The 25,245-nt window shown below is 35.2% G+C and overlaps 5 protein-coding genes across 5 annotated transcripts; 2 read left to right on the plus strand and 3 right to left on the minus strand.

The window, feature by feature from the left end:
- Positions 1-612: 612 nt before the first annotated feature.
- Positions 613-1,888, minus strand: LOC21386771 (type III polyketide synthase B). Its single transcript, XM_010090374.1, has 2 exons — positions 1,705-1,888; positions 613-1,610 (listed from the first exon to the last, which is right to left on the minus strand). Exons 1-2 carry the CDS (start codon positions 1,886-1,888, stop codon positions 613-615), a joined length of 1,182 nt encoding a protein of 393 aa, XP_010088676.1.
- A 549-nt stretch (positions 1,889-2,437) lies between these two features.
- Positions 2,438-6,009, minus strand: LOC21386772 (5'-methylthioadenosine/S-adenosylhomocysteine nucleosidase 2). The gene is made up of 8 exons (XM_010090375.2): positions 5,776-6,009; positions 5,541-5,604; positions 5,260-5,351; positions 4,515-4,621; positions 4,183-4,257; positions 3,278-3,352; positions 3,035-3,127; positions 2,438-2,809 (listed from the first exon to the last, which is right to left on the minus strand). The coding sequence occupies exons 1-8, from the start codon at positions 5,870-5,872 to the stop codon at positions 2,612-2,614; spliced, it is 801 nt and encodes a 266-aa protein (XP_010088677.1). The 5' UTR covers positions 5,873-6,009; the 3' UTR covers positions 2,438-2,611.
- Positions 6,010-9,618: 3,609 nt separating this feature from the next.
- LOC21386773 (COBRA-like protein 1) lies at positions 9,619-12,165 on the minus strand. The gene is made up of 6 exons (XM_010090376.2): positions 12,090-12,165; positions 11,905-11,990; positions 11,205-11,661; positions 10,779-10,938; positions 10,362-10,606; positions 9,619-9,914 (listed from the first exon to the last, which is right to left on the minus strand). The coding sequence occupies exons 1-6, from the start codon at positions 12,163-12,165 to the stop codon at positions 9,619-9,621; spliced, it is 1,320 nt and encodes a 439-aa protein (XP_010088678.2).
- Positions 12,166-17,215: 5,050 nt separating this feature from the next.
- LOC21386774 (aquaporin AQPAn.G) lies at positions 17,216-19,584 on the plus strand. The gene is made up of 3 exons (XM_010090377.2): positions 17,216-17,362; positions 17,677-17,779; positions 18,570-19,584. The coding sequence occupies exons 1-3, from the start codon at positions 17,277-17,279 to the stop codon at positions 19,356-19,358; spliced, it is 978 nt and encodes a 325-aa protein (XP_010088679.1). The 5' UTR covers positions 17,216-17,276; the 3' UTR covers positions 19,359-19,584.
- A 2,772-nt stretch (positions 19,585-22,356) lies between these two features.
- On the plus strand, positions 22,357-23,175 carry LOC21386775 (aquaporin PIP-type). The gene has a single exon (XM_024172972.1). The coding sequence runs from the start codon at positions 22,357-22,359 to the stop codon at positions 23,173-23,175; it is 819 nt and encodes a 272-aa protein (XP_024028740.1).
- Positions 23,176-25,245: the final 2,070 nt, after the last annotated feature.

Genomic DNA, 25,245 nt, shown 5'->3' on the forward strand with positions numbered 1-25,245 from the left:
GATTTATTTTATAACTAGTGTTGTGTATTGTCCACTTGGGATAAGTTGCCTCAACGCTGATTATGATTAACAGCCGTTGGTGTTGGATCAAGTGGTCTTATTGGTTTGATAGAAGAGGATGTAGTGGTGGCGAAAAGAAAAATGCAATAAAACAAAAAGAAAAGAGAATATACTGGTTTCATTGCTCAGTTGGCTAAGAGGGCTACTTTTTTCTCTTACGATAATGCCTGAACCATATTACCTCAGCAGTTTTTTATTAGTGGGAAAACATGACATGGATGCCGCAAAGGCCACGGGACCCACAACCACTACTGCATGCACTACTACTATAAGGCATTATACATTGACCCAAAAGCATATGCTATCATGCTTATGCTGGCAATAACGCAACTTAATAGATTTAAAGATAGGAGGGAAAGAGACAAGTAATCCAAACTAGTAGAAAAGCTTCCAGCAAGGGAGGGAGAGAAACCAGGGAAAAGCCATAAATAAATGCACTTAATTTGTCATAGAAATTGTACCTGTGGATCATGCTCTAAATTGACATTGAAATATAAGAACCTTGTGTGTTTCAAGACACAAACTTATGATAAGTCAGTAGTGAGGTTTTCCTCAGACGGTAGTAGTAAGGTTCCTCGCAAGAATACCCTCAAAAGTAATCCCTGGTCCGAAGGCCAATATCAATCCCCATTCATTCTCTTCTTGGTCGACCTTCATCTTTGAGCTCTCTTCAAGCATGTACTCCAGCACATACACAATGGTGTTACTACTAGCATTGCCATAATCCATCAGAGCCTTTCTGCTTGCATTCAGCTTCTCCGGATCCAAATCAAGTCGCTTCTCGATTCGGTTCAAGATTGCAGGACCTCCCGGATGAACAGCCCAGAACATCTTATTATACCACTCCTTATCAAATCCCTTAACACCCATCAGTTTCTCACAGAACCCCTCAACACTATCTTCAATCACTTGTGGAAGCTCTCTTGCCAGCTTGAAGCTAATCCCTTCTTCGGTGAGCCTCCCATCAATGGTCTTGTCTGTTCCAGGCAAGAATCGCTGCATAGCTGAGTGAAGCTCAAAGAGAGGCTTTTCTGTCTCTGAAACCGGGTCTGACCCGATTATCATAGCTCCTGCACCATCCCCAAACAGTGCAACACCGACGAGATCATAAGGCCTATCTGCACTGGGAGGCTTGTAGCCAATAATGGTGGTCTCAGAAGTGGCAAGCAAAATTCTGCTTCCTGGGTTGTTCTCAGCAATGTCTTTTGCAACTCTGAGACCAGCCACGCCCCCTGAGCAGCCTACAAAGTAAAGCATGACACGTTGAGTTTCAGGGCTGAGCCCGAGCCCGCTTGCGAGGTAAAGATCGCCACCGGGTAGCCTGATCTCACTTGAAGAGACATAGACCAAGTGGGTTATGTCTGAAACTGGCCTACCCCAGTTCTTGATACAAGCTTGTGAAGCTTCAATGGCCATCTGTGTTACAGCGTCGTTGCATATGTCAAGCCTTTGCTTCACTGTGGATCTGCCTTCGAGGGCTAGCTCTGGGTACTTCTTCAGGATCTCTTCAGACATCACTACATACCTTGTTTTCACTGTTGTCGTCTTGCCTATAAACACCAGAAAGCAAATTCTTAATTGGGTTGACATTTTTTCAGCTTAAAAAGATGAAGATATATAAGAAGGTATGTTTGATGGTCTTACATAGTCGAGTCAGTTTTCTTTTGAGTTCCGGGTCATCGCAGTTGGTGTCTCGGAAATAGCCATCAACCAGATATTCTTGCATGACAAGCTGGTGAGGGAAGGCTTTTCCAAGGGCCAGAATTGTGGCTTTCCCTGGGGTGGCCTTCTTTGGAGAAGTTAGTCGGGCATCATCTAGACTCCCCATGTTTTTGTTTCGTTTCAAAAGAGTCTTAACAAATTCCCTAGCAAATGAGATTATGTGGGAACTTTCTGTTCTTTTGCAATGAAACAGACATTCGGTTGCTCCTATTTATACAGCTCCATTGAATGGTTATAGCATTAATTTAGATCAAAGGGTGTTATTTTGCTCAATTCCATTACAGCAAGAGCTGTGCAGCGTGCAAATTTGATTAAACTGTGTTTATTGGTTCAGTTGCGAAGCAAGCTTTTCATGCATGTTATGTTTAAAGTTGCTGGTAGAGATTTGTTGTGGGGGTTTGGGCCACCATCTACTGCATCAATAGCGTGATCGCTCAAAGTCAAAATAATATCTACCCCAGATCATGTATATTTTCTGGCCAAGTTTTACTGTTGTAACAAAGAGCCAAAGACAACCAATCACAGGGAAAAATAATAATAATAAAAATGCAAAATAATAATTAAAAAAACATTTGATAATTTATTGACAACAGAGTATGAGGCAGACATCGGCAATTTGTTAAAAATATGCCAATTTACAGATGGAAAGAAACTTTGAGGGACAAAAAAACAGTAGTAGAATCACGATATATTTGTTCATGTGCAAACATATACCTTTGAACTATGAACTTTTGCTGTTTGACCAGCCCATTCAAATAACAATTATCTGTTAATTCTCATGCCATAGAAATGGAGGTCCATGGGACCAATGCGAGTGTGATTAGACGAATCAAAGTTCAGAGAGGGACTTTCCATTGATGAAATCAACAACTTGTTCGACAGTTTGATCAAGAGCTGCTGTTACTGCTGCCAAATTCTGCAAGAATTCTTCTGCAGTTGGTTTCTCACCATCCACTATATCAGTGACAGCTTTAACGAATATTGTAGGCACTTTGAAAAGATCTGCTACATAGGCCACAGCCGCACCCTGAAAACCAGATTTTGGGATTACACAATGCAAAAGAAGGAACAAAATTTCATAATTTTGCATTTAAAAAAAAAAAAAAAAAAAACGCCTTGTTGATACAAATTGGAAGAACCCAAGAGTTTATTTTCTTAGTATCTACCCGTCATGTATTGCAGTTCCAAAACCCCAATTTGCAAAAAGCAAAACTATATGGATACAGTGTGGCAAGGCTCAAAGGCATCTTACTTCCATGTCTTTGAGCGTAGCATCATTTGTGATGATTGATGCTTCATCCTTTGGCGACATATCTAGAGAGTCACCAGTAGACAATTTCCCAACCTGAAGCATGTAAGCGTGTGTGATCAATTGCCAAGAGTAGTAGTCATCTAATCAAGGCGAAAAAAAGGGATAACCAAATGCAACATTGCATAAAAATAATGTCACAATATGCAAGGCAGTACGTCCAAACTTATTGCAAAGAGTGATCACCTTTAGGTTAAGTTCCTTCAGAAGATTGGGTGTTGGAAAGGCTGGTCGTAAACCAACTCCATAAAGATCAAAAACCTGCGTGTGACATAGAAGAGAGAGAATCAGTCCATCGCTGTTCGTCGCTAAAATTATATGTGGCACAAATGGCTAAGAACATAAAAGACAGCATGAGGCAGGGCTATGCTCAATAAAATATCTGCATTTACACACACACAACACAAACATAAACGCGTATATAGGGATTGTTTGACATTGCTTCCTTGAAGCTCCTCTTGGCTCCCTGGGTCCAAAAACCGCATTTAGGAGTATTTGGATGACCTTTTAGAAGAGTTTTGACTCTCCAGAAAAGCTTCCAATAAATGCCACGGAATGTAACTTCACACAAAAGCTATTCTATGAAGACTTTTTTAAACTTGTATCAAAGCTTCAATAAGATTTTGTAAATTTTATTCTAACATGGTTATTGCTTATTAGAAATTTTAAATCTTACTTTTGTCTCATTAAGCACTTTGAAAAATATGGTTCCAACTGCTAACCGATAAGTCGTGGCTTTTTCATGACCAAAATCAATACCGAATGGCCCTATAGAGTGGAAATCCTTTTGAGAGTATTGTGGTTTAGAACCCCCAAAGTTTGGTAAAGGCTTCCTTCCAGCTACACACGATAAACCAGGTGACGGGTATAATTATGCACTTTCATGATCTCATCCTATGTTCTCCCACGTAAAATATGTTAAAATGACTACAAAAGAAACTAATGGAATTTGGGATGTCATAAAATACAGCAAAATATATACCTGGTGGCGCAATGAGAAATCAGCAAAATGATTCAGTTTATTAACAACGAGATGAGTTGGTTTATTAACAAAGAGAAGAAGAAGTAAAAAAGGCTAATAAAACACTCACAGGAATAGGTATCCTTCTATCATGGAAAGCAACATCAGATGCAATAAACACATCTCCAATGCTTGCTCCTTTGGCCTGAAAGCATCCGTGAAGCAGTCATAATTATCAGTAGGAGTGAGCAAGCCACGCATGATTGTGCTCGTGTATGGTGAGTAAGCTGGTATGTATGGCAAAACATGTGTGCTTCACTGGTATACTAAAATGAACTTTCAGTGCATTGCAGCCAACAAATAAGGAGGGAAAAAAAGGAAAGAAATCGGTGACAAACATATTAATCATGCAAAAAGAACAACATCAAAACAAGATATCAAGATTGACAGCCAAGGGCATACTTTGAAGCCACCAGCAGTTCCAGCATTGATGACTAGGTCCGGCTTCAATGCTTGGATAGAAGCATAAGTAACAAGAGATGCAGAAACAGTGCCTACACTATCAACCCCTGGAAAGAAATTCAAGGAATGAGCAACAGGATTTCAGGAATAACAGCAACTAAATCTTTTCTTCAGATTTCAGAAAGCTGGTCAGATACATCTCTGAAAAAAGTGGAGTGGGGAAGGGGAGAAAATCATATCAGGAGATGCATCACTCTTTTTTTTTTTTTTTAATCCAGAAATCCCCTGAACCCACTTAGAAATAGAAGTATCCACATTGGACACGTCCCGCATTCATGTCCTCATTATGTAGTAGGTCTCTTATAAACACTTGAAGCTTTCAGAAGTGTCCATGAACCAAAGATAAACTAGATAATAATTAAGACTACAGATTAGACCTTGATAGGTCGGGCTTCGTTTTGGCACATGGCAAGGCTAGATCTACCTGGGAAAAAATCATATTCCACTTGGTTAAATACCATGAGCTCATTTAATCGATGAACCATAAAAGGTTACTCCCAAGGTAAGCGATGGTTGTTATAATGATTCAAGGTCTGAAATTTATGTTAGCTATGATATGCTTCTAGACAGGTGATACAATAAATAACCCAAAGCTGATTATGGACTATCTAAAGAAGTCTTGGCAAAACATTTAAAAAAAAAAAAGTAAAAATATAATATATGTATATATGTATATAAAACTAACCCAAAGATGAATCTTTTCCTGGCCAAACCAAATTGATCTGAAGATCCTTGTAAGTACCATAAAAGCGGACCCAAGGCACTCCATTTGGGAACCTGCACCAATCATACTTCGACACATCAAACTTAAGACCAAGCAATCTTAATGGCACTTGGCCTAAACTTGAAGCATTATAAATACATGTATACGAACACTCAAAAAGTCAAAAAAGTGATCTAGAAACCGATCGGAAAGAGATTAGAGAAGACAAAACATAGAGAAAAAGGAAATGAAAAGAAACTAACGGAGGGTTAGGATCCTCTGTGAGCTGGAGCTTGTTGACCACGGGAAGCGCTTCCGTCTGCATAGCTGTTACTCCCCAAATCAACACATCCACAAATCAGGGGGAAAAAAAAAAACATCGAATCAAAATCCTCGAAAAACTCGAACAACATGTGTGTGCGTGTGTGTGTGTATATATATATATATATATATATATATATATATAGAGAGAGAGAGAGAGAGAGAGTATAGAAGTACCGATGATGATGAGGGCGGTGGAAATAGGACGGTCTTGAGGTTCGTTTCCAGCTATGGCTTCCGCAGAAGCATCGGATTTCTCGGCGAGAGGAGCCATGGCGATTTGGTCAGTGAAAAATCTGCGCCAAAAAGCAGTGTTTGCTTTGGTTTTCGATTGATTGCGGCTGCTCCACAAAAGAAAGCAAACAGAACAGTCACTGGTGCAGTTTTCTCTCTGTTTTTTTTTTCCCTTGTGATGTTAAATAATGCTAAATTGGTGAAAAATCTATGATACGATACAAAGGGGTGAAGGTGTCATTCCCTAATTGGACGCCTATGCCTTAAAGTGGAAGTCTCTCCTATGAATATTTGCACGCTTTCCCACGATGTTTTCTAAGAGTCCGGTTCATATATTAAAATGATGAGATTATAATTATTTTTAATTTAAATATATTTTTTATGAGAGAAAATATTATAATGAATTATGAATTATAATTTAAATTAGAGAACGAATCCTCTAACCAAATAGGCTTTAACTTTTCTTTTTCTTTTCCTGTGATTTTGGGCGCATGCCATTTCCCCTTAAGTTTTTTTTTTTTTTTGTTTTGCTTTTTTTTTTTTTCATTTCAATAAAGCTACAAAGAGATAATTGGACCGCACCACAAAATTCCATACCTTATTTTGAAATTTAACAAAATTTTCAGAAGATTATAAATATAACAAAATGGCATAGCCATTATCTTAATAATAATAATATAATTATTATCTTAATGATATCAAAACTTTGATATTTTGTAATATTTTAAAATTTTCACTATACTTAAATTTTTATGTATTGAAATTTTGCAATATTTATAAAGAGTTCTAACTTTTATTAGATTCTTATATTGTAATTAGTGGCGGAGTTAAAATTTATTTTTAAAATGCATAAATAAAACTAAAATTTTAAGCTAAAATAACTATACAATTATTTTTTAAATTATTTCTCCTTTTTTTTTCCTTTCTTTTACCTATTTGTATATATTACGTTGTTTCAAGTGAACCAAGCTTTCAGTAGCCAAAAAAAAAAAAAAAAAAAAAAAAAAAATGCTCATTATGTGTGTGTGTATATATATATATATATAGAAAGGAGTATTTTATTCCCTAATTTGGTATTATGAAAAGAAATAATCACATATAATGTTAGCTAGGAAATATCCGAATTTGGGAAGGGTGAACATATACACTAGCACGTTTGTTAGGTATACAATTCCAATGCCAACTAATTTCATGCAAGTTGTCATCAGGGTATTGAAATTCAAAGAAAGGGAAGTGCATGTTTTTGACGCGTTGAAAATTAATATAGGGCAAGAATTATTGGAATTTTGCTCGTATATGCAAAAATTTAAATAAATAAAAAAAAGAAAAAGAAAAAGAGTAATTGGCCATGATGGGCCATTTCGTGGTCCTCGAGGAGAGGCATCAAAACCATTGTTATTCTAGAATGAACTAAGAACCAAACCAACTTACTATTGAATCCATCAAATTATCAAACATCATGTCAATAATTTGCACCAATAATACTAACATTTGAAAGAGAAACCGTGTAAATGCTCACTTTGGCTCTTTACAAATTACAGTCAGCAGCGAGACTTTTGTAAAAATAATCTAATAGAAAAGTTTTATTCATAAAATGATAATTCAAAAATTTTTATTTGCAAAATGACTTTATGAGAAAAAAGAAAAACGAAAAAAAAAGGAACCCAAAACCCCCTAATCAGTTTTCATGTTTTCATGGCTAAACATGTGAGCCCGCCGCACATCCCCACCGGAGATCCCGCCGACCATCCCCATCCCCACCCGCGACCCATTGCACCTAAGCAAACCCAGCCAAGCCCCATCCCTATCGCGCCGCCCACTTCGAGAACCCCAGCCAATCGCGCCACCCACTTTGAGAACTCTAGCCACTCGCGACGCTCACCTCGCGAACCCAGCCATCGCAATCGCGCCGCCCCCGATCAAGCCACCTCCCAATCGTGTTGGACTCCCAACTTTTCGTTATGAATTGAACCAGGCCTTCAAGAGCTTTCTTCCGCAATGGAGAGTTCTTCTTGCTCATGTCGGCCTCGCGAGAGAAGGAGGGAGCTCCGCGACTGGGCGATGGACTATGGTAATAAAATAAATAAAATTAAAATTAAAAAGTCATTTTCCTAATTTTACTTTTTTACTCGGTTATTTTAGCCAAATTCTCGTCAGCATTTCTAATTATGTAATTTTCCTTGTGGTTCATCAAAAATTATCCTTGTGAATCGTGATTGCTTTGATCCATATCACAACACAAGTAGAAACATAGATGGTGGGGATGGTATTCTGAGATAGATTTTGGAATGTGTATATGGTGGTAAAACCAAAAAGAGAAACAACTCGAAAACTTAGTAAAGAATGATATAGGTGAGGGATGGTTTGTTTTTTTTTTTTTTTTTACAATAAGTTTTGGAAATTTAAGTTATATTAGCTTAAATAAATATTATCTCTTAAAAACAAAAAAAAAAAAAGGAACAAATTTAAACACTTACAAGACAATCACACGATAAAAATTATTTGTATACTAATTTGCCAACAACATACATAGAATAAAATCCTAACAGTTACAAGTTCATGTTCTAAAACTTCAACTGGTAATTAAAGACTTCTTAATGTAAAAGTATATGGTAAGCTGGTATGCTTTAGTGCTGCAATAGAATCCTCAAATCTGTCCATCTTCCTAACGAATCATAGCTTCTTTTTAGACTCATGTACCGTAAGTCTCGTTCATTTCACTGATTCGAGTTTTGCTACAGTAAAAGACTCTCAGAAACAGTCACATCTAATTTTTTTTGCTACAATAAAAAACTCTCACATCAAATCACACATCAACTCGAATCAACGAACTAAACAGGCGCGTAGTATATTACTCGGTGCTCTCTGTCACTTTAGAACAGCATGCAACATCGGACGGAGTTTTACACCATATTTATGGCATAATTTGCAGATACTATGGCGTGAATTAATCCATCACCGACCCTAGATTGGTAATAACCTCTCTCGTTGCAGTAGATCCCTCAAACAAATGTGTTGATCTACTTACACAAAAAAACAACACCATCAAGTTTACTAAATACCGTATATTGCTTTTTTAACTTACTTTTAAAATACAATTAAAATTCAGTGTCGTTGAATAAAATTTTCATATTCTACATCAATTCCACCAATGTCAACATTGCTTATTACGTGATTTTCATTGATTTGATCCTTATCATAACTTTGGAACATATAGTGACCTCGACATCTATTTTGGATTATATATTGGCCAGTATAAAAAATAAATCAATTGGCTAAAATATATAAAATAAATAAATTAAACGCTATTCTCTCAAAAAAGAAATATCTTCAGGAATTTTATCGGTGTTAAACACCATCATTAATAGAAGGTGTGTCTCATTTGTGAATTTCGTGGGACTCTCACTTTATATTAATTGGTGGTATTATACGCCACCTGTGCCCTATGGTATTGTTCATCTCACTTGATGGTAAAATGTCATAACTGGAACATGCCAAGTATTTCGCCTTTAGCTCTTTTATGTCTCGCAGTTTCTTTTATTCTTTTTTTTTTTTTGAAATGATTGTCACACTTTCTGATAGGAAAAGAAGAAAGGAAATGCAAAATATGTGCAGCAGTACTTCATTTATCAAAAATATGATCTGAGAAGTGAAGCCAATTTAATATAAATTACACATTGTACATGAAGAACAAGGAAGTTCAAGAGTCTGCAAAAATTGCAAAAAAGGGAATCGTTTGTTTGTGTAGATAAATTACAATTACAAGATTTATAAATTACACATTCATCAAAGCAACATTTTGAAAGCTAATATAATCAAACTGAGGACCAAAAAGTGACAAGATTTCTGTTTGGAACTACCATTTGGTAACATTGGGAAGTCATCAGGTGGAGGCATTTGGCAGCTCTCACCATTGAAATATATTCTCCTAGGGAGGGCCCATCCACTTCTTAATGTAAATGAGTCAAAGTCCTTTTTCAATAGCATTTCTGTACTGACGGAGCCAATTTGGTCCTTATCACTATCAAAATTCAACAACTCTTCATTGTAGTACTTTAGCCCCCAAAAGAGTGCCACCTCATCTGCAAGAAGTACAGAAAAAAAAAAAAAAAAAAACAAACAAACAAACGCAACAAAATTATAGGATTTGTCTTCTGTCCATCGTGAAGGTCCGTGCATGTAGAAGCTGGCGTGCAACAAAACATTTAGTGGACGTTTGGTTCATAGATTCAGAATTATTTTCAATTTACGTGTATTTTTTATGAAAGAAAATACTATAACGAATCACGAACTATAATTTAAATTATAATACAAATACACCAATCGAACGGAAGCTAACAATGCGTTGTTACATGGATAAATGCCTTGTTTGGCCTTTTCAAAATCATTACATAAAATTAGATGTTCTACTCAACTCCAATTTCTACATGTTGCAGTAAGACCGGTCCTCCATGGAGGACTGTAGTCTTTACGTATGCGTGTGAAGTAACTAAACTTTTGGATAACAAATATGAATTGCTTAAGAGTACCTCCTAATCCAACAGCGGGAAGCAAAGTGGTGTTGAAACTAAATGTTTTTGCCAAATTCTTGAGACCAGGATGCTGAACAAGCACATTCCAGTCTGAGTAGTTTCTCTTGATGTTGTAGTTTGAAACTGTGAGCTTTACTCTCCAATGATCCTCATAATTATTCTTAATATGCCAATGTACTCGTATGGGGCACATATGATCAGTGCATTTCACTATGTCTGATGTAGATGATAAATCACCTCCTCTGCCAGTATGAGATGGAGAAATAGACAAGTGGCATTTAGACTTAAGTTGGCATTTTTTATTGGCAAATTAAGGTGTGAAAACTACATTATACCTATGTCATGTTTTCGCTTTTTGTGGCCTGAGTCTATAACATAGTTGTTCGTGCAGGTAAAGGTAAGAAACTTTATTACCTTATGCATAAATCTGTGCTCTTGTCTGCGTTTCTGCATCCACAGCTACAATTAGAGCATGGTGTGATGGCGTGATTGTAAAATGTCGAGAGAGAAACGCAACACATCGGTGTCTTGTTAGTCAAGAAACTGGAGTAAGTACATGCTGTTTTCCATGTTCCTGTGAAGTACGAACCACAAGCAGTGAAGAGGAACTTTAGAAGACAGTTTAAGGCTCATCACAACATTAACTAATTTGTATCAAAATCAAGTCCGAAAGAGGAAAAGTGATTTAAATCCCTCAAATCTGCATTTAGTTTTTTGCCAAGAGCCAAACTAGAAAAGACCCTTTTTGCTGTCAATTCTTATTTGATCATTATTTGAAATTGTCCAACATTCTATGGTCACGTCAAATAGTACTAGTGAAGTTGGCATGAAGTAACATACTGAAAACCGGAACGTGTCTTCTGCCTCCAATGTCTGAAGAAATTGTGGGGTCAGAGTCCAAAAGAGGGCCACAAGAGTAACCAGGACCTGGTGCCATTAAGGTAAGATTGACAGGCGCGCGCGCAGAATTGCTACCATCTAGTCTGCCAACTTGAACTTCAAAGGTAGAGAATGACTTTGAAGGATCAATAGCCGAGGGGTAAAGAGTGCCGCCGCGACAGCAGCCGTCCGTCATGTTATCCGGCGAAGCTTGATCTAGCATCAGGTCGGCTATAACGGGGTCTTTCTTGCAGGAGTGCGGTATTTGGGACTTGAACTCTGAACAATTCCCCATGTCCGTGGCAAATGCACCTCTCATTGACCAAATCACCTCTCTATTTGCCCATGTCCAACCTAGACTCCAACCGGGCTTGTCCACGTGGCGGTACTGATAGTGGTTTTTTATTGTAACTCTTGCCTGCAAACCAATTTCTGAGGCACTCAAAACATTATGTAAAATTTGTATACACTCGCAATTTGGTTATGAAGAGCCAAAACTAACCTAAAGTAACAAAAAGGAACAGACATAAAACTCTGCAAAGTGGATCTTATATATTCCATACATTATTAAAAGTATGTTTTTCCAGCATAAAAAGAGTAATTAATTTAATTGGTTCTAGTTAAATACTTGTAGTTTTGAGAAGATATTGGAATTACTAACCAGATATCCATCCGGGTTTGTGGTCCATTGGAGAATATCAAAAACAACTGTAATGTTTCCATTTGGATCCATAGGATCATAGCAATCTACAAAGCAGAGTAAAAAAAAACATAATTTAGCAAGAACCCTTTATTTCTCCACCCAAAATATTGAAAGCAAAGAGCAATATAGGAACAGTTTGGTGCCTGAGATACTGCAAATTGCAAGAAATATTACTGACTTCAGGGCAAAAGACCATACACGAAAAAGGGTAGTTGCCATTTTTTTTTTTTTTTTTGCTCTTCGGATATGATCAACGCAGTAGTTATGGACAGAAAGTTCTTTTATGTAGTAGAACAAGTTAATCTGGCCCCTTTATCGACTTGATTGACAAGAGAGTAAGTGTAGAGACGCCTAATAGTCCTGGTTTTCCATCATTGCCTTCCTCGGATCAAACAAGAGTTCTCATTGGGAACATCAACAGCATCAGAGCATACAAAATCCAAATGGATTGTTCCTTAGACGACCTAGTCTAACTTTGGTGCCGCACGTACGCATGAATTGTGAACAACTAACAGACGAAACATTTTTGGACTTGCCGTTTTGTCCAACTCAAAAGATAGTACCATAATACACTGTGCAGGACGGATTTGACTTGAATGTGAGCAAATCGATAAAATAAAAAATGAGTAAAAATAAAAATAATATAAATACATAGTATTTTACGTGAAAAATCTCTAAAAAAAGATGGGATAAAAATTATATAATAAGTGTAAAAAGATTTTATTATAAAAAATAGAAATTACAACATTCTTTTTAATTTATACGGAGAGAACAATAAGAATCATTCTTTTATGTAAATAGGAGAAATACCTCACAAAAGAAGAAAAAATTAGAGAAACTAAATTTCTCTCTCACTACGGAAATTCTCTCTTAAGGGTGAGAATGAGACCTATAAAACTTAAAACTAATGTTAAACTTAGAATTAATGCATACTAATGCATCGTTCATTTCATCGATTCGAGTTTTCAGTTTTAGATTTTTACAGTAAAAAGCTCTTAAAAAATGTCACATCTAACTTTTTCTGCTACAGTGAAAAGCTCTCAGAAAATGTTACATCTCAGCTCGAATTGAAAACTCAAATCTGCAAAGTGAACGAAACCTAGAATTGATTAACAAGCTCAGATAGTCAAACTTAAAACTAAGTGTTGTGGTTATATTAACTAAGTGTTGTGGTTATATTTAGCGAACGAAAAGATTGTGTGACCTATAAATTGATAGCAGCGAATTAGGCATATATAACAAGCTTTTCTCTTCATCACACTTATGAGAAGTCGAAATGGTGTTTATTGTTAGTTTATCAATTCATCCTAAAAGCTTAAGCTATTAGGAGGTGAGCTAATAATAGTTTTATACTTTAACACTCCTCCTCACGTGTGGGTTGGACAATAGACAATCGTGTGGGTAAATTAATTAGAAAGCACGTTATATTTAACCCTGAGATATATTAAAGACCCAACACATGATGACAATTTAAATGAGGATAAAGAGTGTAATTACGGGGTTTGAACTCAGGACATCCCGTTCTAATACTATGTTAGTATACCAATCCATCCCAAAAGCTACCATGTTAGTTTATCAATTCATCTCAAAAGCTTAAGCTGTTAGGAGGTGAGTCAACAATAGTTTTATACTTTAACACTCCCCCTCACGTGTGGGTTGGACAATGTGCAATCGTATGAGTAAATTAATTGAAAAGCCCAACAAGTGAATATTTAAGCCCGAGATATATTAAAAACTCAACACATGATGACAATTTAAATGGGGATAAATAGTGCAATTACACAGATTTAAACTCTGGATCTCCCGCTCTGATACCATGTTAGTTTACCAATTCATTCAAAAAACTTAAGCTGTTAAAATGTGTGCCAACAATAATTTTAACCTTTAACAATTGTGTTTATCAGTTTCGCAAATTTCCTCAATATGGAGGCTTCATCTTAGTGCAGAGTCACTTAATCCTCCATAGTTTTGTTATACACGAAGTTAATTTCACAGAGTAATGACAAATGAAGATACACAAAGTTAATTTCACAGAGTAATGACGCATCATGAAAGATTTTAGGACAAACATCATAAATGTAATAAGATATAATATTATTGTTGCCTCATTTCGTAATTATGCTATAATTTTGTGAATTGTTTAAAATTACAAAACCTTTTTCTTTATCTTACATATAATAAATTACTTGTTTCATAATTCATAATGTCCCGGGACAAGAGTTCATGTTCCTCATTAATAGCTTTTATATTTGGTGGCTTCTTCCCTCGAGAAAATGCACCAATCAGAGAGAAACTAAAGACGGATCAAACAAAACAAGCAAATCTTTTTCACGGCTTAAACACCCTATAGCGCTACTGGATCTACTAACAACACCAAACTTAAATGTATTTTGACTTAGGCATCGTTTATTTTATCGATTTGAGTTTTCAGTTTTAAGTTTTTACAGTAAAAAATTCTTAAAAAATGTCACATTTAATTTTTTTTTTCTACAATAAACAGCTCTAAAAAAATATCACATCTCAATTCAAATTAAAAATTTAAATTTACAAAATAAATGAGATCTTAAAAACATTACTACAGTGTATATTAGAATTTAAGCACCACATTTTCAGCTGAGACGATATTGTGTAGGATATGCGGTTTTGAACTTTGGGATTCACGAGATATGATGACTTTAAGTATGTGGTGCTTAGTATACTCTGCGTCATCAATATTTTGGAAGACAGTTTCATTGACATTGATGGAGTACCACCCTATTTATTGGATTTTCCCAACTTTTAGGCCAATAATGGGGAGATGGATAAATATCTTATCACAAAGTCAACACTTGATATCCTCCATCCTTGATCATAAATTTATATTATCAATTCAATTCCACAGTTTACACCCCAAAAAAATAAAAATAAATTATATTCCACAATTTCGATGATACTGTTATTTCTAACGTATTGTATATAAATACACAATCATATTTCCTTTCAGTAGGGACGATAATTTTACTTGCAGATACGAGTATCTGTAGATACCCGTTCTTAATAGGACAGATATAGAAGATGTTATATGGAGAGGGAGGTAGGTATGGGGGGTTAAAATTAATCCCCAAGTCAGGAGTGGAGTGGGAGTGGAGAAAGCTCCCCCGACCCCACCCGAAAATATATGTACTTTTATTTAATACATATTTTATATGTGTGTGTTATATTTTATAAAAGAATCTTAAATGAGATGTATAATTATTAGTAATTATAGAGAATCAAGATTTCTAAATGAGATATATATTTATAAGATATTAGTGGCTATATTGCTACATTTTATAATAACTTTAATAAAATTTGTTTTGAGTATAATAATGTTATATTTTTTTTAAAACTCTTATTTATTTCTTAATGGGTAAATGGATATGGTATGAAAAATGTTCTCCTAAAGAGGAATCTCCAACCCCGACCCCTCCTTAAATTAAGTGGGTATAGAGACGGGTATAAGGAATAAAAAAAGAGTAAGGTATGCGGGTGGAGGAAGCATACCCGTCATCGCCCCACCCCATTGTCATCCCTACTATTTAGTTAGTTAAAAAAATTAGATTTTTTAAATGATGTGACAACTATTTAGATATTTTTGAGATGTTAAAATTGTGCAGAAATCTGAATTCACATACATATGCACATACATACGTATTTATATTATAATGATATATGTAATAGTTGGCCAATGGCTGAAGGTTTATTAAAAAGACAAGCAACTGATCCGACTCGGCATTTGGTTAAAAACCAAAGGAAAGAAAATACACTCTTTCAATATTAAAAGGTTAGTTTTATGAACATGACATCATTTAGCTATTAACACCGTCAAGATATTTTTCGTAATATAAACTATTCAAATCAGTCATGCATAAAATAAAATAATAACCGTTAGGATTTTAGTTGGCAATTTTTAAAAACGGGTTTTTAAGAAAATTTAAAAAATAGGTTTGAGAAGATGATGACGTGTTGAGTAAATTTATCTGATCAAAGTATTTAAATTTTAAGATGAAGTGATGAGTTTCAGAAAAGATAAATTGCTAAAAACATAAAAACAAGGAGTCAAAGTTTTAAAGAAGATTTGATAAGATAATCCTAATTTAAATTGAATTGAATTAAAGTTCAATTAAAAATAAGATTTAGTCTCAGCAAGATAAAAGTTTCAGGTTGTGCATTTTTTATAAGAGATAATATGCAGAACTCAAGACCATTCATTTTGTGGGCTTCTTGGGGTTTCATGCATAATATTTTGTGAAGTTTCCATTATCATTCTTCGAGAGAAGAAGTAGTAGTCTTCAGGAGAAGACGTTTGCATTGTTGAAGAGAGTTCAACCATTTATCATTCTTCGGGAGAAGAATTTGAAGCTTTCAAGAGAGAGCAACATACAAGATGAAGGGATTTCGGGGTGCAGTTTTGAAGATGAGTGGTGCTCGCTGAATCAGGCCATCTAGTTGATTCTACACGGTGGCGACAAATTCAAAGAGGGAGTCTTTGGCCGTGTTTAGAATTGATTCATTTTTGTTTTTCACGTTTTTCGAGAAATAAAAAATAAAAACGTTTCTAAAACGGCGTTTGGCGCAATAAAGACAAAAAAAAGAAATGAAAACGATTTTTTTTTATTTAGTGTCAAATGAGAGAGAAATGAAAAACGACTTTTAGTCGTTTTTTATTTTTTATTTTTCGTTTTCTCCTATCTCGAGCAGAGAGAGAGAGAGACATTAATGTATTTTTTTATACTGAAAATAATCTCTTGATAAAACTATCAAATGTATTTTTAAAAATGATTTCTGTATGAGATTGAAAACGTTTTTATTTTCATTTTCATACAAAAAATAAAATTATTTTGGAACGAGTTTTAAACGCGCTCTTTATTTGTATAAATCCGATTGATATTTGTAATCGTTGAGAATTAGTGGATGATTTAATATCTGAACGTGACCCTACAGATATAAATAATTACTGAACCGCGATACGAATTTTCTGTGTCTATTTATTTATTATTTTCATAATCTATTAATTTAATTTGATAAAATAATTGCGAAAAACGGATGTATCAATAACAAAAATGATATGCAAAAATCAATGACGTGATGTTTGGACAGCATTGCCGAATAAATAAAAAAGTGATTGGCCCATAACGTGGTTCAATGGGAAAGAAGTTGAAATAAATGGAGTGAGAGCACTTCCTAGCTACCATATATCAACTGCCAACTCAATGATCTCATTAATACTAGCAATATATATACAAATATGCATTTGTGAACCAGACATAGAGGAGATAAGGCTAAGAAACTTGCAATTCTTAGGCAATTCGATGGCCGGAAATGTAGCAGTCATGGGTGGTGATGCGAATTTCCATTCTGGCTCTGGGGGGAGAGTTCTACCTTTCTCAGCTGAAAGGTACAATGTACAAACTTTTCATTTTTTTTTTTAGAGATTTTTTGGTACGTTAGATCTTTCTAATCGTTAAATCTACATATATTTTAATTTTTATGTAATTTTATACGAATTTAACAGTTAAAAAACTTGACTTATCAGTAAGTTAAACGTATCAGTAAAAGTATTTTTTTTTTGTTCTTTTTATTGTTTTTGCTGAAAGTACAACTTTGACTTCAGTTAAGCCTGTTTTAGTGACATGAGAGTTGGAAAAAAGACAAAATTGGTGAAATGTTTTGTCACACTCACATGTAGCGATTCTCAAAATGGTATTGCAGGCCACATCAATCGAGGAATAATGCTGAGGAGGAAAGAAAGAAGCACTCCAACCCCACTACTTTTTGTCAGCTGTTGGGCTTAGATGAGCTATTCTCTTTGGAGGTCAGCATATGATGTGCAATATTAGTCTATTTATGCACTTAGTCATAGAAAAGAGAGATAGAAAAGGAATTTTAAAAACAAAAATAGTATAAAATAGACCAATATGAAAAATTTAAGAAAGTATATAAGCTAACTTTTAGTTATAGAAATTAATAGGTCATAACTTGTTAAGTTATGGTTCATAACCAGATAAGTTATGGACAAACTTGTCAAGTTATGGTTCATAGTCAGATAAATTATGGATAAAACCTGTGAATTATGGACAATAACTTATCAAGTTATGGTTCATAACCAGACAAGTTATAGACGAAAACAGTAATTTGACATATTTATTAACTTATGTAAACTATTAGCCTATTAATTTTAATTCATCTCAAATCTTGGCCTATTTTTCTCTTTCTCCCTTTTAAAAATTTATGTGCATTATTATGCATATTATTTGTAGTCGGTGTGGTAGTCATCTCATTTTGGTATATCTACCTTTTGTGCCTCAATTTCACTTTAAGGTACCTTTATTTACTATAGCTCATGATGTATCGACACATGTGTGATGGTATTATTAATAAAATAAAAAAAAAAAACATGTGTGATGGTTGAATATAACGTAAAAAAATAAAATAAAGTATAATCGTTGAGTCTCACACTATTATATGACAGTGATATATGTGGCAATTGCATCACTAAAAATAATAAATAAATAGTTTCCTTTTACTCGGTGATTTTGATCCAAGTGAACGTACTAGCAATTGTATCATTTTTTTTATGACAATTTGGAGTCCTTGTTTAATAGGTTTGGAGAGCATCTTTGGCAGAGCTTGTTGGCACGGCAATCTTGGTCTTTGCACTAGACACCATAGTGATTTCCTCCTATGAGACCATAACAAGTGCACCAAATCTCATAATGTCAATTCTCATCGCCATCATCGTCGCAATTCTCCTCATCGCAACCAACCCCGTCTCCGGTGGCCACATCAACCCGGTCATCACGCTTTCCGCTGCACTCGTCGGCATCATCTCCCTCTCCCGGGCGGCCATATACATTTTGGCTCAATGTGTGGGAGCCATTTTAGGTGCACTAGCACTCAAAGCCGTGGTAAACAGCACCATTGAGGAAACGTTCTCACTAGGAGGCTGCACCCTCACCGTCATTGCACCAGGGCCCAATGGGCCCTCAGTTGTGGGGATAGGGACGGGCCAAGGCCTGTGGCTTGAGATCCTCTGCACGTTTGTCTTTCTTTGGGCTTCAATATGGATCGCCTTTGACCACCGCCAGGCCCAAGCCCTGGGCAAAGTTGTGGTCCTGTCCATTGTCGGAATAGTGGTGGGCCTGCTGGTTTTTATCTCGACGACCGTCACGGCGGCGAAAGGCTACGCCGGCGTCGGGATGAACCCGGCTAGGTGTTTGGGCGCGGCACTTGTTCGTGGGGGCCACCTCTGGTACGGGCACTGGGTATTTTGGGTTGGGCCCACAATTGCTTGCGTGGCATTTTATCTGTACACTAAGATAATTCCACGTCAGCATTACCACGCCGAGGGATACAAGCATGATTTCTTCAACGTTGTAAAAAGCCTTTTCTAGTAGGTGGTACACATGTAATATGTAAAACGTCTTCTATAATTAAATATATAAAAAAAAAAAGGTCTTCTATAATTTATCTTTTCAAGTTCAGTGTGTTTGTAACTTCGTAATATGTAGTTTGGCATCCTTGCGGAACTCATTGAGAGGTCTATCTACTTTTAGCTGTCGCTTTTTCCATTAAACGTCGTCGTATGTTATATGAAAGGAAATTGTGTTGCCAAATTGTAGTTCTTTTTTGTTTTACCTTCAAAAAAAAAAAAAAAAAACTAGTTTTTCTGTATGTTCTGAATTAATTATCGCAATTTATCCGCTAATTACATAGTAACCCACCTGATAAACTGACCAATGAAAAAGGACATGATATACCTTTTTTTTTTTTTTTTTTTTAAACAATGAGTTTTGGCTCACATGGGAATTTTGTATGTGGTATATATGTACGTAGTATGTCAAGATCGACTATATAAGGTGCGTTTAGTAGATGGATCTAAAATCATGATTTTAGATTTTGGTTCATAATTAGTGTTTATTTACAGTAATTTTGAATAATGATTCAGAATCAGTGTTTGGTTTGGATGATTCTGAATCATGATTCAGAGTCTGATGTGATGTTTTAAACTAGCTTAAATCATGATTCTAAAACCACCGCCTCTTGATTCAAGGTGATTCAAACCTCTTATTATGAATCATGATTTTAGAATCATAATTTGAACCCAACATTATGAATCATAATTTTAATTTTAGAATCATAATTAAAATCACTATGATTTAAATTCTTGTGCCAAATAAATCCTAAAATACAATGGTGGAATATGCTATGCTCGCATTTCAAATTTTGACTTTTAGGCTTAAAGTTTTTTTATACTCCTACTTTATTAAAAAATAATAATAATAGAAGTTATACCCGCTTAATAATTGAAATGTATAACTATATTAAAAAAAAAATCTCTCTATCTGTTTCGTATTGTTTTCTGTCACCACTATATATACACATGATTTATAGATATATGGAATTATGGAAACAATAATGTAAGTTCTTTCTGCAGAGCCAACTAGCTAAATATGAAACGTGATTACTAATATTTGATAGGAAGAAAGAGAAAAATAGGCGAAGACTTGAGATAAATTAAAATTAATAGGCCAATAGTTTATATAAGTTAATAAATAGGCTAAATTACTGTTTTCGTCCATAACTTGTCTGGTTATGAACCATAACTTGACAAGTTATTCCCGGTTTTTGTCCATAATTTGTCTAGTTATGAACCATAACTTGACAAGTTTATCTATAACTTATCTGGTTATGAATCATAACTTGACAAGTTATGACCTATTAATTTTTATAACTAAAAGTTGGCTTATATACTTTCTTAAACTTTTCATATACTTTCTTAAACTTTTCATATCGGTCTATTTTCTACTACTTCCCTAATAATTTGTGTTGATTATTCATTAATCTAAATTATCTATTAAAAAAAGTAATATATATATATATATATATATGTTGTTCATTGTAAGAGCTAAACCCGATAAGCATCCTCGTCCACGTAGAATGAATATGCTTCTACAAAGTAAAGCTCAGTCATACCATTTCTATTGATTTCCACGCCACGTGAGGTAATATATATATATACAGTATTTCTTGTTGAGAGTACTCTAATTAACATCAAATAAAATTCTTCGATTATTTACGCGGACTTTTGTTGTTTCGTTTCCAAAATACCTAAATTCAACACCATTAATCCTTGACAAGTATATTGAGATATTTTTGGATTGTGAATTATAGGGTGGGGCCAATTTGAAGACCGTTGATCAAATATAAAGTCCTATATTGATCTGATTGCAAAGTTGATGCGAAGAACATGGATGTGGTTGTGTCGGCCAGTAGTAGTGTTGAAGCTGATCCACAATTCAGGAGACAAGTGGAACACCGTGAGGCTAGTAGTACTGATAATAGACTGACGAGAAGCGATCATGACTACTCCTTACGGACCAAGTTTCTTGCTTGCATTGGTGCCCATGAATTTTTCTCACCCGAGGTAAATATGTCAATGACTCTTGCTAACATTTTATTAAACTACACACATCATATATATATATATATATATATTAAAAAAATGAATATTAATATTGCCAACTTTGAATTTGCAAAATTGTTGTGGAGACAAAAGTAGCATATGATCCGTTTGATCCAACCCATAGGAAGAGAAGATTATGGCCGTATTTAGAATTGATCCCGTTTTTTATTTTTTACGTTTTTTAAAAAAGAAAAAATGAAAACGCTTTTAAAATGGCGTTTGACACAATAAAGACAAAAAATAAAAATAAAAATGATTTTTTAGTTTAGTGTAAAATGAGAGAGAAATGAAAAATGACTTTTAGTCATTTTTCATTTTTTATTTTCGTTTTCTCCTCTCTCGAGCAGAGAGAGAGAGACATTAATGAGTTTTTTTATACTGAAAAGAATATCTTAATAAAACTATCAAACGTATTTCTAAAAATGATTTCTGTCTGATATTGAAAACGTTTTTATTTTCATTTGCATATAAAAAATAAAATTATTTTAAAATGAGTTCCAAATGCGTACTTCTTATCACGATTCTAGTTTTTTTTTTCAATTCAATCTGATCTAGCTAGTCCAATAACAGTTCCACCTTATCGTTCTCATCACATGTTCGAGATTCTTTTCTATCATAAATGATACACATGATGAGATAAGTTCTCAGTACTGTTTGCTGATTGAATTAAACACTTAAAGGCGTCAAATTATATCATATTTGCGTATTGACTAATTAGATAAGTATTCACTTCATTATTAATGAATGCCATTAAATCGTCAAATTTTATTAGATCCACATATTAACATGATAATAATTTAGTATTTAAAAACAAGTACCACTTATAGTGTAAATCAATCATTATTTGCGACATCGATAAAAAAATCAATAAGACTAAAACGAAATGCATTAATACGTGAGTGGTCATGTGGATTAAATTGATCCAGATGTGGAGGGCAGCCCTAACTGAATCAGTAGCAACAGCTTGCCTTATGTTCAGCCTGACATGTTCCATAATCTCCTGCCTTGACTCCCACCAGGCTGATCCCAAGCTTCTAGTCCCATTTGCGGTCTTCATAATAGCATTTCTTTTCCTAATAGTAACCGTTCCTCTTACCGGCGGTCACATGAGCCCAGTCTTCACCTTCATCTCGGCCCTCAAGGGAGTCATCACTCTCTCCCGGGCCTCCATCTACGTCCTCGCCCAATGTGTTGGCTCACTAATGGGCTTCCTCGTTATCAAGGCCGCCATGAACAAGCCCGCAGCGGAAAAGTACTTTTTGGGCGGCTGCGGCATAATGGGCCACGGTGGAGCCAATAGGCTGGAGCCCAACACAGCTTTAGTGTTGGAATTCGCATGCACGTTTGTGGTCTTGTTTGTTGGGGTGACCGTGGCGTTGGACGAGAGAAGGTGCAAGGAGCTTGGGCTTGTAATGGTCTGTGTTGTGGTGGCTGGCTCCATGGGCCTCGCAGTTTTTGTGTCCATTACTGTGACTGGACGGGCCGGATATGCTGGGGTGGGCCTGAACCCTGCAAGGTGCTTGGGCCCTGCGCTGCTGATTGGGGGTGAGTTGTGGTATGGGCATTGGGTTTTTTGGGTTGGGCCCTTTTTAGCTTGCTCCTTGTACTATGGGATTTCTATGAATCTGCCTAGGGTGGGGGTGGGTTTGGTGGATGGTGGAGAGTATGAATATGACATTGTGAAGTTGAGTGGGGCATGTTTTGGTGGAAGTGAGCGTTTTCCCAGTCTTCAGAGGCGAACTTGAGTCAATTTGTGTAAAATCGTGGATAGTTTGTGCAGAGGGGCATTTAGGCCTCGTTCATTTCACCGATTCGAGTTTTCAGTTTTAAATTTTTACAGTAAAAAACTCTTAAAAAATGTCACATCTAACTTTTTCTGTTACAGTAAAAAGTTCTCACAAAATATTACATCTCAGCTCGAATTGAAAACTCAAATCCGCGAAGTGAACGAGACCTTAATGTGATTTCCTCTAGCTATTCCTTAATTTCGTTTAGTGTCGTGAAGTCAATTCACAGTCAAAAAATGGAAAATCTTGATATAATTATAACTTTTATGAACCTCATGAACAATCGTTTCTCAATGTATCTAATTATTAATATAGTTGTCTAGTTCTAGAAGGAAACATTTTTTTTTTAATATTTTTAAACTGCCAAGGTAAAACGACAACGGTTTTCTTCATAAAAAATTTCATGTTGTTTCCATTAGACGACATTAAAGTCGAGGTATAACTACATGTCATCTTCTTTTAAAAAGAAACCACGTCGTTGAAGTAACACAAAACGCACACCCATTATCGCAACAAAAAAAAAAAAAAATAGTAATAAGTAAATAAATAAATAAAAATACACCCACAAAATGCACATTGTGGTTTATTAATTTTATGTAAATTGTTGTCGTTCTAACTTTAAATATCGTTTATTCCTCTCAATGTCGTTTTTCATGTTGTCATTCGCCATCATTTAAAGTTGACATATCGTTGTCGTTTATTTGTTAGTGTAATTTTTACTGTGTACCAGCGTTTCCAATTCAGTGTAGCTTTGTTGTCCTAAATGATACTATAGTCGTTTATGCTCTTGTGTCGTTTTCATTTCGCGGCTTTGACGTTGTTCTTTGTTATTTTCTTGTGGTTTTTATGTTGTTGTCGTTTGTTATTTTCTGTTGCTCCAATTTTGTTTATCGTGCTTATAAATTATGTAAAACCTTTGTCTTTTACTTTGTTCTCCTTTTGGAGTACTGGGTATCTCAATGTTCTTCCTATCTGTGTCGTTTTTCATATTGTCGTTAACTTCTCATCATTGTCGTTGTTGCTCTTGGTGTCGTTTCTAATTCCTCTTACATTGTTGTCGTTTATTATTTTGTGCCTCATGATTTTTATGCTGTTGGTGTGACGGTCTCCTTATTCATGTGGTCCTGCTTTCCGTGGGTTAGAAACAGCTTTTGTGTTGGAATTCACGTGCACGTTTTTGGTCGTCTTGGTTGGCATAACGGTGGCGTTTGACGCCAAAAGGAGCAAAGAGCTTGGGTTGACAATGGTTTGTGCTCTTGTGTCGGCGCCAATAGCTGTGGGAGTGTTTAGGTGCGTTTGAAACTTATTTTAAAATAATTTTATTTTTTTTACATGAAAATAAAAATGAAAACATTTTTAATTTCAGGTAGAAATCATTTTTAAAAATGTGTTGGATAGTTTTATCAAGAGATTATTTTTAGTATAAAAAATCCATTAATGTCTCTCTTTCTACTCCAGAGATGAGAAAACGGAAATAAAAAATGAAAAATGACTAAAAGTCATTTTTTCATTTCTCTCTCATTTTACACTAAACTAAAAAATCATTTTCATTTTTATTTTTTAACGTTAATTGTGTCAAATACCGTTTCTCTCTCATTTACATTTTTTTTCTCGAAAAACGTCAAAAATAAAAACAAAAACAACTCTGAATGTGTTCTTTGGCCCAGTGGTGTTTGAAGGAGGCCTATTATGGTATACCCAATGGGTTTTTTGGGTGGGCCCATTTTTGGCCTGCGTCGTTTACCATCTTCTATTCAAGAGTTTCCCCAAGGAGGGTTTGGCATCAAGAGAAGAGGATGGTGTCGTTTAGAAGTAGCAACGCCTTTTATATCTGAAAAATGCACTTATTACGGTTGGTTGTGCAAATATGATGCAATTATTACAAATATAACACTGTGTCAAACCACTACTTGTGAGATCCAATTAGTATACCTTTTTTTAACCGTGCTGCTACACACATGGTGATACATTACAAATGGAGATGAAAAAGCAATGCTCTTGTTTTTTTTTTTTTTTTTTTTTTTTTTT

The sequence above is a fragment of the Morus notabilis genome, unplaced genomic scaffold, assembly GCF_000414095.1.
Source record: "Morus notabilis unplaced genomic scaffold, ASM41409v2 Scaffold1897, whole genome shotgun sequence".
Classification (NCBI taxonomy): domain Eukaryota; kingdom Viridiplantae; phylum Streptophyta; class Magnoliopsida; order Rosales; family Moraceae; genus Morus; species Morus notabilis.